General features: G+C 38.0%; 2 protein-coding genes across 11 annotated transcripts in view; one reads left to right on the forward strand and one right to left on the reverse strand.

The window, feature by feature from the left end:
- LOC145503943 (uncharacterized) overlaps positions 1-16,091 on the forward strand; it is a 359,220-nt gene that overhangs the window by 303,335 nt on the left and 39,794 nt on the right. The window lies entirely within an intron of this gene.
- The window catches only part of DKK2 (dickkopf Wnt signaling pathway inhibitor 2), a 610,668-nt gene continuing 596,484 nt past the window's right edge, over positions 1,908-16,091 (reverse strand). For all 10 annotated transcript variants that reach the window (XM_081484648.1, XM_081484660.1, XM_081484675.1 and 7 more), the window contains 3 exons: positions 8,281-8,431; positions 6,832-6,987; positions 1,908-4,269 (listed from right to left, as the gene is read on the reverse strand). In XM_081484648.1, coding sequence (XP_081340774.1) covers positions 4,019-4,269; positions 6,832-6,987; positions 8,281-8,431 — 558 coding nt within the window. In that variant the 3' untranslated portion in view covers positions 1,908-4,018. The remainder of the gene's footprint in view (positions 4,270-6,831; positions 6,988-8,280; positions 8,432-16,091) is intronic.

A 16,091-nucleotide genomic window follows, 5' to 3' on the forward strand; every position in this document is an offset into this window, starting at 1 on the left:
CCAGTCTCTCAGTCATGTCCAACACTTTATGACTCTGTGGACTGCAGCATGCCAGGCTTCCCTGTCCATTACCAACTCCCAGAGCTTGCTCAAACTCATGGCCATTGAGTTGGTGATGCCAACCAAGCATCTCATCGTCTGTCATCCCCTTCTCCTCCTGTCCTCAGTCTTTCCCAGCATCAAGGTCTTTTCCAGTGAGTCAGTTCTTACCATCAGTTGGCCAAAGTATTGGAGCTTCAGCCCTCAGCATCAGCCCTTCCAATGAATATTCAGGACTGATTTCCTTTAGGATTGACTGGTATGATCTCCTTTCAGTCCAAAGGACTCTCAAAGCCTTTTCTGGCACCACAGTTGAAAAGCATTAATTCTTTGGTGCTTAGCTTTCTTTTTGGTCCAGCTCTCACATCCATACATGACTACTGGAAACACCATAGCTTTGACTAGATGGACCTTTGTGGGCAAAGTAACATCTCTGGTTTTTAATATGCTGTCTAGGTTTGTCATAGCTTTGCTTCCAAGGAGCAAGCGTCTTTTCATTTCATGGCTGCAGTCACCATCTGCAGTTATTTTGGAGCCCAAGAAAATAAGGTATGTCATTGTTTCCATTGCTTCCCCTTCTATTTGCCATGAAGTGATGGGACCAGATGCCATGATCTTAGTTTTTTGAAAATTGACTTTTAAGTCAGCTTTTTCACTCTCCTCTTTCACTTTTCATCAAGAGGCTCTTTAGTTTCTCTTCACTTTCTGCCACAAGGGTGGTGTCATCTTCATATCTGAGGTTATTGATATTTCTCCTGGCAATCTTGATTCCAGCTTGTGCTTCATCCAGGCCGGCATTTCACATGATATACTCTGCATATAAGTTAAATAAGCAGGGTGACAATAAACAGCCTTGATGTACTCCTTTCCCAGTATGGAACCAGTCCATTGTTCCATGTCTGGTTCTAACTCTCGCTTCTTGACCTGCATACAGATTTCTTAGGTGGCAGGTAAGGTGGTTTGTTATTCCCATCTCTTGAAGAATTTCCACAGATTATTGTGATCCATGCAGTCAAAGGCTTTAGTGTAGTCAATGAAGCAGAAGTAGATGATTTTCTGGAACTCTCTTGCTTTTTCTATGATCCAGCTGGTGTTTGCAATTTGATCTCTGGTTCCTCTGCCTTTTCTAAATCCACCTTGAACATCTACACATACACGGTTCATATACTGTTGAAACCTAGCTTGGAGAATTTTGAGCATTACTTTGCTAGCGTGTGAGATGAATGCAGTGTGCAGTGGTTTGAACATTCTTTGGCATTGCCTTTTTTGGACTGGAATGAAAACTGACCTTTTACAGTCTTGTGGCCACTGCCAAGTTTTCTTAATTTGCTGGCATATTGAGTGCAGCACTTTCACAGCATCATCTTCTAGGATTTGAAATAGTTCAGCTGGAATTCCATCACCTCCACTAGCTTTGTGCATAGTGATGCTTCCTAAGGCCCACTTGACTTCACACTCCAGGATGTCTGACTCTGGGTGAGTGATCACACCATTATGGTTTTCTGAGTCATTTCTTAATGACTGTCTTTTGTACATAGTTCTTCTGTATATTCTTGCCACCTCTTCTTAATGTCTTCTGCTTCTGTTTGGTCCATACACTTTCTGTCCTTTATTGTGCCCATCTTTCCATGAAATGTTCCCTTGGTATCTCTAATTTTCTTGAAGAGATCTCTTGATCTCTAGACAATTACAGCTGTCCCACCATGAAATAAGCACCTAACCATAAACTGCCTTGGATCATCTCATGGTGATGTCATCCAAAGGATATCTGCTGAGACTGAAAAATCAGACCCATCTGTCCAGTTCAACTCTGAGAATCCATACTTCTTAAAGGTTTTTCCCATAAGTAAAACACAAGGAAATTTGAATTCCATGTTTGAAGGCGAAAAATTTAATATATTTTATCTTATTATACATTTCCCCTAAATTACAATGTCAATAGCTGCAAATATATTCTGCTACAAAGCTTTCTGTAAGAAATATCTCTATAAGAAAATACATCTCATTAACATTTCCTGTAAATAAATTACTTCAATAATAATTTTTGAAGGGATGTACATAAGGGAAATAATGCAGAAACCAGATTTTAAATGTAATTGTTGTATAGGAAATGTTTCCCTGAAATGTTCCATTTTCACGTTGCTAAGCTTATAGAAACCTGTTTGTACAGACTTCGGTTCTTAATTTTTGTTTTAACAGACATGTGGGGAAAAAATGCAAATCTTAATCATACTAGTGAACGTATGTGGGAAGGTGAAATTCTTAATAGACATGCAGGCTCAGGTTCAGTTTCTACTGGGAGAACTTGAATTTGAGACTGCAAATGAGATTTAAGTAAACGAAAACTATGGAGTGATTTATAGTCTATAAAAGAAAAGGTCCAAAGTAAAAAGTATAAGATAATTTTTTGGCTTTAATCTCTAGACATAATATTTAGAACTGAACAGAACTGAATAAAGTAAAAAGTAATAAAATGGATGTAAAAATTTAGAACCTGTGGTTTCTATAGATTAGCAAAATGTAGATTTTACCATTTATTCCATTTATAATTTTTAATCTCAGTGACTGTAGAAGACAGAAACTGTATCTTTGGCAAAAAAAAAAAAAGCAGCTGTTGCAGAAAGAGCTGATGCTGAAAAAAGTCAGATGGTGCCATCAGCCAGTTAGAAAGCAGCTTACCAAGAGCAATGGAACCTTACTTACTATCTTAACTGCCTTGGAGTCCATTTAATGAGACCTTCTCAAAATAAGATGATTTTATGACCTCAGAAATATAAAAGAAATATTTTGAGGTCAAGTTGTTACCTCACATTGAACTCATCTGCATAGTAAATATTGTGATAGCAAATCCCATAGACAACTTCCATGTAGGTTGTGCAGCCTTGGGCTTCACATATGAAAAGTCAGCTTGTGCTTCAAACATATGATCCATGTGTTGCCAAAACCTGGACAGTTGACAAAGTTTTCCCCATTTCCTTGCTGTGCTTCAGTGCAGAACAGATATATCTGATTTCTTTTATCATTTTTACTATACGCAATGAGAAGAGTAAATGTCTAGTTCTATCTAACATAGGGAATGCCAGTGCTTTGAATAATATGATCTAGTAACTTTTACTTTGGGCATCTTAAAATTTTTACAACCTGAAAATTCTGCTCTGTGTTATTCACAATGAGCATAATTTGGAGAATAAAATGAGTAGAAAAAATGCACGATCAAGAGATGCAATTTATATCCTCTAGAAATCTGAATGGATTATTTTGGTCTTAGTCTACTGGTTCTTATTAATTGTAGCTGAAATTAAACTTTTCAAAAATATAAACAAGCAGCTTAAGGAAAAACAAGTTTTTTTTTTTCTGAAGGACTTAAAGACCTGTGATTATTTTGAAATTATTTGGAAAATATTGACTGCTTTTTTCCTACCATACCAAGGTCTTTAATTGAGCAGTAAGAAGTAGTGTTCCAGATTAAAAGGTGATTCTATGTTACAGATTCTCTGTGCTCCATGCCTTTATTTCCCATTAAACAATTCCTCTTTTCATGTTTTAGATCCTGTTGTATGCCAGGGTATATGGGGAGTACTTGGTTTAAAAGAAATAAGGCTTTACAGTTATTTTTTATAGGCAATAACCACTGTGAAAGAAATTGATCCTCCAGCACAAGCTAAACTCCTGGAAAGTCACATGGTATTCATCAGTAATCTCTCTGTGTGCTTTTTTTTTTTTTTTTTGAGTCATGGCATCTTCACAAATGTGTACAATATTTACATAAACAAGTTGCATGATGGAAAACACACTGATCACACTTGTCACCCTTTCTGATCTTCCATTTTCTTTTTCTTTCTCTTTATTTGATCTAGGTTCTTATCATATTCCTCATTTTACCCCTTCTTCTGAAATCCAAATCCTACTCTCCACCATGCTATAATGCATTAAATACATGGATTCACAGTCTGCTCCTGATGCTTGTCCTCAGAGGTGGTCATATTTTCTGACAGACGTGGAGTCTGGCTTTGGAGGAGTAGGTGGCATCTTTCCATACTTTACAAGATAGGCCTTTTGCACAGTCACACCGCTGGAAGATTTCCAGCCCATGTGAGCCCTTCTTGCGCTGCTTGGTACAGACTTCCCCCTGATGGAGCACTGGTTTGCAGATTTTGGTCCAGAAGTGACGAGCACAGCAAAACCCTTCAATGCAGTCTAATGATCGTAGACAGGGATCTCCTTCATGTCCTAAAGAAATGATGACCAAAAGATTTTACCATGACACTGTAGGAGAAAAATCTACTCTGCAATCAGAAGCACCTAAAATATTTGTACTTATACTATCTTCCTATCTATCTTTCGTGATGTCTTAGAGTCATATCAGTTGACTTTCCCTCTAATCATGTGAACCAATTATCATCTCTTTCCATTTTTTGCTGTCTGAATATTAAGTTTAATGAATAGCTAGGATGAGGCTGCATCTTCTCTTCACTTTGGTATGGTGTGATCTTAGATATTTCTGTTTTGTGTTGTTTACTAGGTGAATGACAATAAGTAAAAAGAAATGCCTTCTATTTAATTTGATACCTTCTTGGAAAGAGTAAACAAACTCTGAGTCAAGAAGGCTGAAGTTGTCTGTACCTCCTAAGGCAGGTATCAGTTAAAATCTAGCCAGGAAAACAGAAGCTGAGTATTCAAAAGAGAAGATATTTAATGCAGAGAACTGGTCACACAGGCAGTGAGTTGCGAGGCTAAGAAGCCCCAGAGACTGTAAGGCAGTACTGCAGGAAGCCACCACCACATTTAGGCTGGAGGATCCAGAGGAGCCGGTGATGTCAGAATGGGGAAAGGGCAAGGGCAAGGGACTGGAATCCTAGCAGGAGCTGAGGCCCCAGGAGGTGCAGCTCTGCCAGAAACACTCCCAAAGGCAGAGAGAATCCGCTGGCCTTTCCCCTCCTCTGCCTCTCAATCTCTCACCACAGCCAAACCCACGCGGCTGGAAGCCACCTGATAGGGAGTCTAGGCAATGAAGTCTGTGAAAAGCTATGATACCGAGTGGAGCAGAGCAAGGGCAAACAGCCCCAGGGTCAACCAAGAACCCATCGAAAAAATCACAGGAGCACAGATCTGGGGATTCAATTCAGTAAAAGGATGAAGTCAGCAGAGAGCACCCACATGTCACAGTGGAGTTGGTGTGTAGCCAGCAAACTTCTTTGTCATCTCCCAGATTGTAAATACTTCTGACTTTTTAGGCCTTGTGATCTGCGTCACAGCTCTTCATTCTGCTCTTGTATCACAAAAGCAGCCACAGACGATGCCTAAGTGAATGGGCAGGTCTGTGTTACAATAAAACATTATTTACAGAACCTGGCAGCAGGACAGACTTGGCTCATGGGCCGCAGTGTGCCAAGCCTGGTCTAAAAGGTTAGCTGTCATCCTAGATATCACGGGTCCCACTGTGTGAATGTGGACACAACTCACTAGCCATCGACATTTCTTGCTAGCTGCCATCAGGAAATTATAATTAGCTAATAGTAACATATAATTAGCTAATAGTAATTAATAAATTAGAAGCTGTACCGTAACATAGACATCTGTCAGAATAAAGACGGACACTCATGTACTAACAACTTCCCAGACAGCTCAGCGGGTAAAGAATCTGCTGGCAATGCAGGAGACAGAGGAGATGCGGGTTTGATCCCTGGGTCAGAAAGATCCCCTGGAGAAAGAAATGGCAACCCACTCCAGTATTCTTGCCTTGGAAATCCCATGGAAAGAGGAGCCTGGTGGGCTACAAGTCCATGGGGTCACAGAGTAGGACACGACTGAGTGACGAAGCGCGCATGTACTACTAACAAATGCATGTGATTTCAGTGGGATAGAAATAGGAGATATGGGTAAAGGACTAGGCCTTCAGGAAGTGTAGACTAGGGCTGGTTGAAGAGGAATTGTCAGTCACTTTAACCCTACTGATAGAATCATTAGTATTTCAGGTTGGACTAACAGGTCAGATATTTTGTAGGATACTAGCTCCACAGAAGGTAAAAATGTGGGGAAATACAGTGTCTAAAAAAGTTAACCTGTTTTCCTCATTGCTGAACTTCTCAGAGCCTTCAATATATCAATGTTTATTTTAAAGTTCCAAAAATGGGCAGATACACTATTACAAAACTCTTGAACACACAGGCTCTTTTAGTCATATAATGTCTTGAAAGAATAGTGCTCCGCAGAATACACTTGCAAAAGCCTCCTTTAAAAATACATGTATTTCTACTTTTCAAAATTTACTATTAGTGATTAGGCTTACCAAATATTGTGACACAAGGTCAATTTTTATGGGTATACGTAATCCCTCTAGAAACCAATTATTTTTGGAAAATTGGTTTATGCATAGTATATTACCTGGTTGTTTAGTGAAATAAAATTTCTGAATCTGAAAAGGTGAGAAAAGGACTCTAAATCTTAGTGATTTAATCATATGGCAGCAAACATTTTCCCATTTATGTTTTGGAATGCTTCATTCTTGATTATGGAAGAGAAATGCTTGTGTAAAAGATTTATTCTAAATATCTTGTAAAAAGGCTGAACTATTTAGAAAATGGCATGGTTAATTGGAGTACCACAATTCTTGTCATATGTATTTCTAACAATTTAAGATCTCTGATAAACCTCTAGCATCCTCAAAATTGAGAAGAAATTCAGTTAAAATTTTACTATTACAGTAACTTCCCATTTTTTTTTTTTCCAAATTGCACTCAAAAGCAATGGAATTAATTATCTACATTCCTCTGGAGCTACAGCTATCCCCACCTTTTATATGTGACAGCTTAGTGTGAGGTCTTCCTAGGTTCTGCCATCCCAGGTCGTGGTTTGAGTGATGGCCATGGTTCCGATCTCTGTGCCGAGTGCTGTCCAGAGCTGGGATATGAGGGGTTAAGATGCTCTCGGTGACTGGGATGCAGATGCCTGGAGATGGTCAGATAATTAGTTAGACTTGTTCAGTTCTATAAAGTGTGTTTCTTATCCAAGTATTCTTCCGATGTGAAGTATAAGGCCATGTATCTATCATCTATCTAGACTGAGAACTTAATAGTTTGGACCTAAGCTAGGCTTTCTTGATTTGAATCTTGCCAGTCTCATGACCAAGTGACCGTGGGCAAAAATAGGGATAAAAACAGAATTCCTTTCATGAACTTACTGTGAATACATAGGAAGAGTTTACAATAGTGACAGAGTGAAGTATTATCAAATCTTAGTAGCTTAAAATTGTCTGATCAGACGTGTGCAGGATCAAGGTTCCTTTTTCAATCAACAATATAATCCCCATCTACACTGTAAATATCTCTAATGGGATGAGGTCTTCTTCCCTTTGCTTCTTGTCCAGGGTACTCTCAGTAGGTCTAGGCCCACAGGTCAGGAACACGTGTAGGAATATGAGCCTGATTATGATGTTTTGCATGACTAATTGTGTTTCTGATCACTTTCTGCAAGTATTTAATCATTTACCATGTGTTGGAGGTTCTTCATTTCATCATCAATGCTGAACTATCTGCCCATAAGGTCACTGAGATTGGGTGAAGGCCAAGTAATAGACTCCTGTGTTTCCTTTTGGAGGAAACGATCACTCTGTCAGCATTTGTGTGTGCCACAGTGTGGGGCTTTCAAAAAAGGACACCTTGAGTGTGAGAAGCAGGGAATGAAACTGGTATGAAAATGAAAACAAACTCACAAGTGTATTGCTGAATCACAGGTTTCTGTCTTTGGTTTCTTTGCACATATTTTCTTAAGTGTTCAGTGGAATATAACATCTAGCTATTTATATGCAACATTTCAACATGGCAAATCCTAGGTCAGCATAGATTATAAATTACAGCAGGTGATCAGAGCCCAAGAAAACTAAGATTTGAGAGGGACAGTAAAGCACTCGCCTGCAATGCAGGACACACGGGTTCCATCCCTGGGTCAGGAAGATGCCCTGGAGAAGGGAATGCCTACCCACTCCAATATCTTGTCTGAGAAATACCATGGACAGAGGAACCTGGCAGACTCCAGTCTATGGGGTCTCAAAAAGTCAGACACAACTGAGCGACTAATACACACACACCAGGTAATCTTATACATTTCTAAACCCTGATCCCATTCCTGCCAGTTTGGAAGTCTCCTTACATTTTAGAAGTATGACTAAGGAGAAGGCAGTATAACTTGGTATCCAGGTTTCCTACATGAAAGAGGCCCGTCAACACTGAATGAGACCTTTACCATTATTGCAGCGGGTACCAGGACAACACATGCCATCTCTATGGCAGCGCTTCTTTTTCCTTCGACACACCATGCAGGCCGATGATCCTTGGTGAGGACTGTGGCAGTACCTCCCAACTTCACATTCCTTATCACTGCTACAAGGGTAGGCCTGTCATGAAGTAGAACAACAACACCAAAAGCAAAGATTAGATCTTGTAGCAAAAAGCTACTGCACCAAATCATGATGGAAAATCAGAATATTTCCCTCCTCAAAGGAAATATACCATTTAATGATGTTCTGAGCAGAGGTACTATGCAGTAATAATTACTTAATTAAGGGCTTTATAAACATCGATTGCTGATGGTGATGACAAAGATAAAATTGACAGTATTCATATATTTTCAGTGACACGACTTTGGGGTTAGGATTTAGACTTTATTTTGATTAGTAGAGCCCTAAAGAGTGACTCTGGAGGCTCAAAAAATAGCTCTAATTGTTATACTGCCACTGATTTAAGGTGTAAATGAAGCAGCCTAATCACTCTTTTTTTTTTACGCACTGAACTAGCATAAGGAGAAGGTTACATAAAGCAACAATGGGCTGTGCTAGCAGCTAAAATACATCTCCTGCCCATATATGGAACAGATATTCTAAGAGTGATTCCTCAGTTCGTGCCTGTGAGAAACACACAGAGGGAGATGCTTCCAGAGAGTTTGAAGCAATGGAACTTTGGGAACAAAGAATTCACGGAGCAGCATGTTCACTCCAAATTCAGTGATGAGCAGCAGCAGAATTCTGAGTGGTCAGAGAATGCCAAACTCCAGTTACATTATTATGTTCTCAGGGAACAAAAAAGCAGACTTGTGACATACAAAAGTAGTCCTACAGGCTACTTATACAAAAAGGACTTCTGTTCCTACATTTCTCTACCAAGTGGTTGATTCAGAAGGCTACTTAAGCAATGCCATATATTATCTCAAAAAATACATTTATATACACACTCCAATTATATATTCCTTGTATCTAGGAAGTTACTGGAATGCTTAAAATGTCCCTGTTTTCAGAGGAGACTGAGAATTGAGAAACAGAAATATCACACCACACATCAAATTAACTCACATTTTGAGGCATGTTGACAGCGAGACTTATTTGGAAGTCTTTTTTTATTGCTGTGGTGTAGTTCATTTTTTTCCTACTTTTCACAGTAATGCATTTTTTATTTTTTTATTTTTATTTTGTATTATTATTATTTTTTAATTTGTTTTGCCATACATTGACATGAATCCACCATGGGTGTACATGTTTTCCCCTTCCAGAACCTGCATTTTTTAAAATTGCAAAATGAAAAATAAAAGCAATATAGTTTTTAAGCAAGCATGAATGATAAGAATAGAAGATTATGGGATAAAGTTATTGTGACTCTCAAATAATTAGTGTGGTTTGAACGTTTTACTTTTGAAATGAGGTTGATGACTTGACCCTGCATGCATTGCTCTCCCTTCCCCCCACCCCTCTATTTCTTCCATCGCCTTTTCTCCCTGGGCTGTTCTCCAGGGTATGTTTGGATGCGTTCAGCCCCCTTGTGTTTTCCATTCAGATCTGATCATGTAGAAAGAGGAAATAAGTGTGAAGTTGATGTGTGACTCTGGAAACTTTACATGTTATTTGATGAAAAAAGATAAACCTTTAACATCATTACAATTTACTTTTACCCTCAGAAGAGAATAGAAAATAGAAACACCTCTAACTTCAAATTGAAAGTGTTTTTGAAGCATTGCACACTGGCAATATTTGATGCCCACTTTATAAGTGAAGCCAGATAAAACTATAAAATTAATTTGGATAGTACTGTCCCATTCTATAACTCCATCATTAGGCTTAAGAAAGAATCTGAATGAGCTTAAATTCAGAGTATCAGACCACTTTGCAAGAGTCCAGGACTGATGAAAACAAACAAATGTCACTTCCTGACTTGCTACATTCTTTCCCCCCTGAGCACTTTACTGCCTTCATATTTAAACCCATTAATTTTAACTGAAATACAGTTCACATGTTTCTGATTCATTTACATTTATTTCTTCAAATTGTTTTGCAAGAAACATCTGATGATCACAAGGTTTTTTTATTTTTTTCTTTCTTTCCTCAAAAATAGGACATGTTCTTTCAATGGAAGTAAACACATGCCACCTAAAACATCATGTGTAATTCAACTCAAACAATGACTCTTCAAGGGATTTTGAATACAGAGAAATACTTGATTCCATTCCTATAAAAATAGCCTATTTGGTAGAAAGCAACTTGTTTTCTAAAAGTTGAAGTTCATTTATGCAGAAAATTAGACAAAGCACATTATCATCTTCCTGTTCTCAGTTGATGGGAAATGGAAAATACTTGGTAGAAATTATTTGACACTGTTACAAAAAGCAGTATGCACAGTAGTACTTTGTGAATGGGACCACAGTAAAATTCTCACCAATTTCTCAGAGGAGATAGAAAAAATATTAGGCAGTTTTATTATGTTCCAGTGTATCTTTTTTACTGAACTAGAAATGATACAGGCAGAAAAGGTATGCGGGAATTTTTTTTTTAAATGGAAGATTATTGTTTATGTGAACTTGTCCTTGGAATGGAATCCCAGAACATAATATTAAGGGAAGTTCTTTGACAAAAATAATTTTTTAATAATTGAAATACAAGGTTATATTACATAGCTTCTAGTATGCTTATGGAACTCCTGGCTTCAATAAACAGCATTTATATATGAATAAAATCAAGCATGGATGAGAAAAATTGATTGAAACAAGTTATAGGGAAAGCAACTGATATTTGGAGACATGCTTTGTCTTCTGAAAATCAGTGTCCCTCAGGATGGATCTAATCAGCAATAAAGTTTACTTGATGTAACCATTAGCAAGAAAATGCAGAACAGGAGAAAACAAAACTCTGGCTGGTTAAAAGGGATTCTCATGTTTTCGGCCTAATGCATTATTTTTCAGTAAGGAGTTTTAAATGCAAGTATGAGGGTTCTGCAGTTTGCTATTGAGTTTTTCCAAACATTCAGTTCAGTTCAGTCACTCAGTCGTGTCTGACTCTTTGCGACCCCATGGACTGCAGCATGCCAGGCTTCCCTGTCCTACATTAGTCCCTTTTAACGTGTCTGGAAATGGTATATTAGGCAAGAGAGGGAGGAAGGGAGAGACAGAGAAGAAAAGCACATAGTTAACGTAGTTATGGAGAATCCTGAAGAAGTGGTGACTTGTGGCAATTAACAAGCCCACTGAAGGGACTTATATACTTTAATAAAAGTGTCATTCAGAAACTTTCCCATGGAAAAATACTTTCCTTTACTTTGGCCTCCAAAGGTCCCATTTAATGATGCTTTTTACATTTGAGCACCTCAGTCTAAGAAGTTTCCATTTAACAAAAATAATAATATGCTTCCATGGTTCTTATTTTATAAACGAGTAAGAAGACTGATTTTCTTCACTTGATATGGAAATTATTAATAGTGAATTTCTTTGGCTCTTCATTCACTTGACTTTAAGTGAACAGTATAAGGAACAGTGATAATCTGTGTGGACGTCTAGAAATCAGATGAAAGAATTAGAGACTTTATACATGCCTATCCTGTATTAATATTTCCAAAACTGAATCAGAAATCCAGTTCCTGAGCATCCAGGAATACTCACCTTCTTGCAGAATCATTCATGACTTATCCTCAGTCACACTTAGGGGCTGAATTCATTTGAGAGACTTAATAATAGCAGAAGATAGGCCATAAGTTAAGAAAGCATGAGAGCTGTCCCTGATCAGGCCAAAAAGCAGAGGTTTTGCCCAACCCCCCTTTTAGACTAAAAATACAGTGCTTCCCATAAATAGAAGTGCTAGTTATCATTTGCACGATGCCATGGACTAAAATAAGAGTGAACACATTGGGCACAGCTTGAAAATAATGTCCATCAGAAGTGAGCATTTCTTGTTTAGTATAAAGGATATTTTTTAACATCTGTTTACTCTGTACTAATCTGGAACCTTTCTTTACAGTTTTAGCAATGAAGTGAAGAGAGGTTAACTAACTTCTGCAAATAAGTCTTATGTTCTCAGCGGCAGAAGAGTTAGGGATCAGAGCCCTGCCCTGGGTTGCAGACCTCACTGTAAGGTGTCATGACTGATCTTTTAATGACTGTTAATGCACACATAGAAAAGGTATTTGAATGGTGACCAGTGTGCTGAATTTAGAGATTAGGAAAATAAACTTGGCCACTTCTCTTTCTAGAAGCCTCCAAATACCAACAGCATGTCCTGCTGCAGCTGTTGGAAAAACAGAATACTGGCAGAAAACACTGACAAGACTACAAACAAGGTTTTCTCTTTCCATCTTTTTGACAACCATTTTATGGCTGTTTAAATTCAGTGTAACCAGAGTTATAAGCAAAATCCCATCATGCAAATAATGATAAATAATATTCTAATGAATAAAATAAAAGGTTACTGCATCTTCGTAAACTAATTGAGCCTCTTTTTTCCCCTATTATTCTTAAAACTGCAGAGAGAAAAGACTTGTTAAATCAAGACTTAGATTTAGGGCTGAGTATATATTTTTTTACTTTTCAATTACTGCCCATCCCTTAGAACCTCCCCCCCCAATGCAACAGTGAAGTGATTATGAAATGAGAAGTGTTTCAGGTATCTCAGCAGCACTGACTACTTTTTATAGACCTTTTGCCAGAAGTAAAACCTTAGTTTAACTCCCACGCTTTCAAAACAGTGACATTGTTCCTATTTAATGAAGGGGAGAAAAAAGAAGAGAGAAACATCACAAAGTTTTCATGTGGGTGAGCCACCCATCCGGATTCTTGCAAGACCGTCCTAGTTTTGTTGTTGTTGTTTTAATCGGGACAATCCTTTGTCCCCGCCAGCACTGTTTGTAACAATTTCGGAAGTTTTCTGGAGCCAGAAAAACGTCATCAGCTGGGCAAGCAGAAGAAAGCCTGCAGGGGGACAACCCAGCTGTGAGAATGAAAAACATTTGAAGCAAGTGGATAGAGGGAGGTAGCCGAAAGGGCTGGGGACTAGAACATGTCTGAGGTCTTAAAGAGAGCACAGCAAAGGGTTAGCGATTGCGTTTGGGAAATTATATCACACTGGCTTCCTCTCAGTCCTTAGGGAAAAGATTAATTTCCCTTGTCATGACATTCTGCATGATAGAGCTATATTTCAATGAGCACGCAAAATATGCTACTCTTTAAAGTGGTCATTTCAGACTCATACCCTAACATTGTAACTGCAGGAGGTGCAGGGAAATATAACTTGATCCATGCAGTTGTACACTTCATGCCAGAGGTTAGGCAATATGATCTTTTCCTTTGTCCACAATTACCTCTAGGGGACAGGGGTTTACTAGATGCATCTTTGAGGATTCCTGAACCTAAGGCCAGGAGAATTGAGCTATATTAAGTTTGAGGGGAAATTTTCAGATATTTCATGATATTCTGGATATGCACCATAGTTTCTTAAGGCAGCTGCTTGGGTATTCCTTTAGTATTCAGTAATTACTTATTTGGCTTTTATTTATTGAACTCCAACTATAACACAGAAACTAAAAACTATATTCTGTGATCTGCAAATGTTTTGCCTGCATTGCCCCTAAAATAATTTTGAAAAACATGCATCATCACATGCATTTGATGTGTAAAATGTTTCAGTGTAAGTTTGTTTTATTAATATATAATGTTAAAAATTTTATAAGATGAAGTTGACAGTAATTTTTCATGATTCAATAAAATATTGCACAATGCAGCCTGATCCTAAAATAAATCACAATTTATTTATCAGTAGATATTCTTCCTTGAAAAAGATAATCTTAGAAAATTCAATTAAATTTTAAAATGCACAAGTCATCACAACTATTTTGAATGTTCTATATTCAGAACTTTCCAACTAGATCCAAGACTCACTTAAAAAAAAAAAAAAACTGATAAGAGAAGGATGTTTAAAGTGGTGAAGGATATGTAAAGTGATCAAAGAGAAATACCTACAACCAAGAATACCAAGTAAGGCTCTCATTCAGGCTCTCACTCAGATCGAGAAGAAATCAAAAGCTTTACAGATGATAAGAGAATTCAGCACCACCAAATCAGCTTCACAACAAAAGCTAAAGGAACTTCTCTAGGCAGGGAAAAAAAGGGGCCACAACTAGAAAGAAGAAAATCACAAATGGGAAAGCTCACCAGTAAAGGCAAATGTACAGTAAAAGTAGGAAATCATCTGCACACAAATATGATATCAAAATCAGCAAGCATGAGAATAGGAAAGCACAAATGCAAGAAATGAGAAACACATTTGAAATTAAGAGACCAGCAACTTAAAACACCCGTGTGTGTGTGTGTGTGTGTGTGTGTGTGTGTGTGTGTGTGTGTGTGTGTATGTACAGACTGCTATATCAAAACCTCATGGGAAGGTGAGGGTGGTACGTTCTGAGAGAATAGCATTGAAACATGTATATTATCATATGTGAAACAGAACACCATTCCAGGTTCGATGCATGAGACAAATGCTCAGGGCTGGGGCAATGGGATGACCCAGAGGGATGGGATGGGAAGGGAGGTGGGAGGGGGGTTCAGGATGGGGAACACATGTAAACCCATGGCTGATTTATGTCAATGTATGGCAAAAACCACTACAATATTGTAAAGTAATTAGCCCCCAACTAAAATAAATAAATTTATTGAAAAAATAAAAAAATTAAAAAAAAACCTCATGGGAACTGTAAACCAAAATACTACAATAGATAAACACACACAAAAAAGAAAAATCAATGCAAACACAACTCTATAGAATATCAGATTGTCATCAAACCATGAGAACAAAAGGGAAGAACAAAAATCTACAATAACAAACCCAAAACAGTTTTTAAAATGGCAATAAGAACATATATGTCAATAATTACCTTAAATATAAATGGATTAAATGCTCTAACCAAAAGACGTAGACTGGCTGATTGGTTATGAAAACAAGTTCCGTATACATGCTGCCTACAAGAGACCTACTTCAGGCTCAGGGGCACATACAGACTGAAAGTGAAGGGATGGAAGAAGGCATTCCATGCAAATGGAAATCAAAAGAAAGCTAGAGTAGTGATACTCATATCAGGCAAAATGGACTGTAAAGACTGTTATAAGAGATAAGGATACTGTAATACATAATGATCAAGGAATCAATCCAAGAAGATAAGAGAAGGAAAGAAAGTGCCTGTGTTTAGAATGTCCTGATGAATCACTAAGCATATCTTTGTTAAACCAATATTCTGAATTCTATTTTAGTTTGTCACCAAAAGTGTGTGTGTGTGTGTGTGTGTGTGTGTTTTACCTCTGACTAATGCAGTATATCAAGATTTGGAATGTGTGACAGTTTTGCCTTTTCATGCTGTTAATGAGGTTATAAATGAAAGAATACTAAAGTGGTTTGCCATTCACCTCTCCAGAGGTACATGTTTTGTCAGAACTTTCCACCATGACCAGTCTGTCTGCGGTGGCCCTACATGGCATGGCTCATCGTTTTCATTGAATTAGACAAGGTTTTGATCCATGTGGTTAATTTTCTGTAACTGGTTAACATTGGTTAGTTTTCTGTAATTGTGGTTTTCATTCTGTCTGCCCTCTAACGGATAAGGATAAGAGGTTTGTAGAAGATTCCTGATGGGAGAGACTGGCTATGGGGGAATCTGGGTCTTGCTCTGATGGGTGGGACCATGCTCAGTAAATCTTTAATCCAATTTTTGGTTGATGGGCGGTATATTACACTGAAAGATGAACTCCCAGGTCCATAG

Source organism: Giraffa tippelskirchi, chromosome 1, assembly GCF_054371585.1.
Source record: "Giraffa tippelskirchi isolate mGirTip1 chromosome 1, T2T-mGirTip1v1.2.pri, whole genome shotgun sequence".
In the NCBI taxonomy this organism is placed as follows: domain Eukaryota; kingdom Metazoa; phylum Chordata; class Mammalia; order Artiodactyla; family Giraffidae; genus Giraffa; species Giraffa tippelskirchi.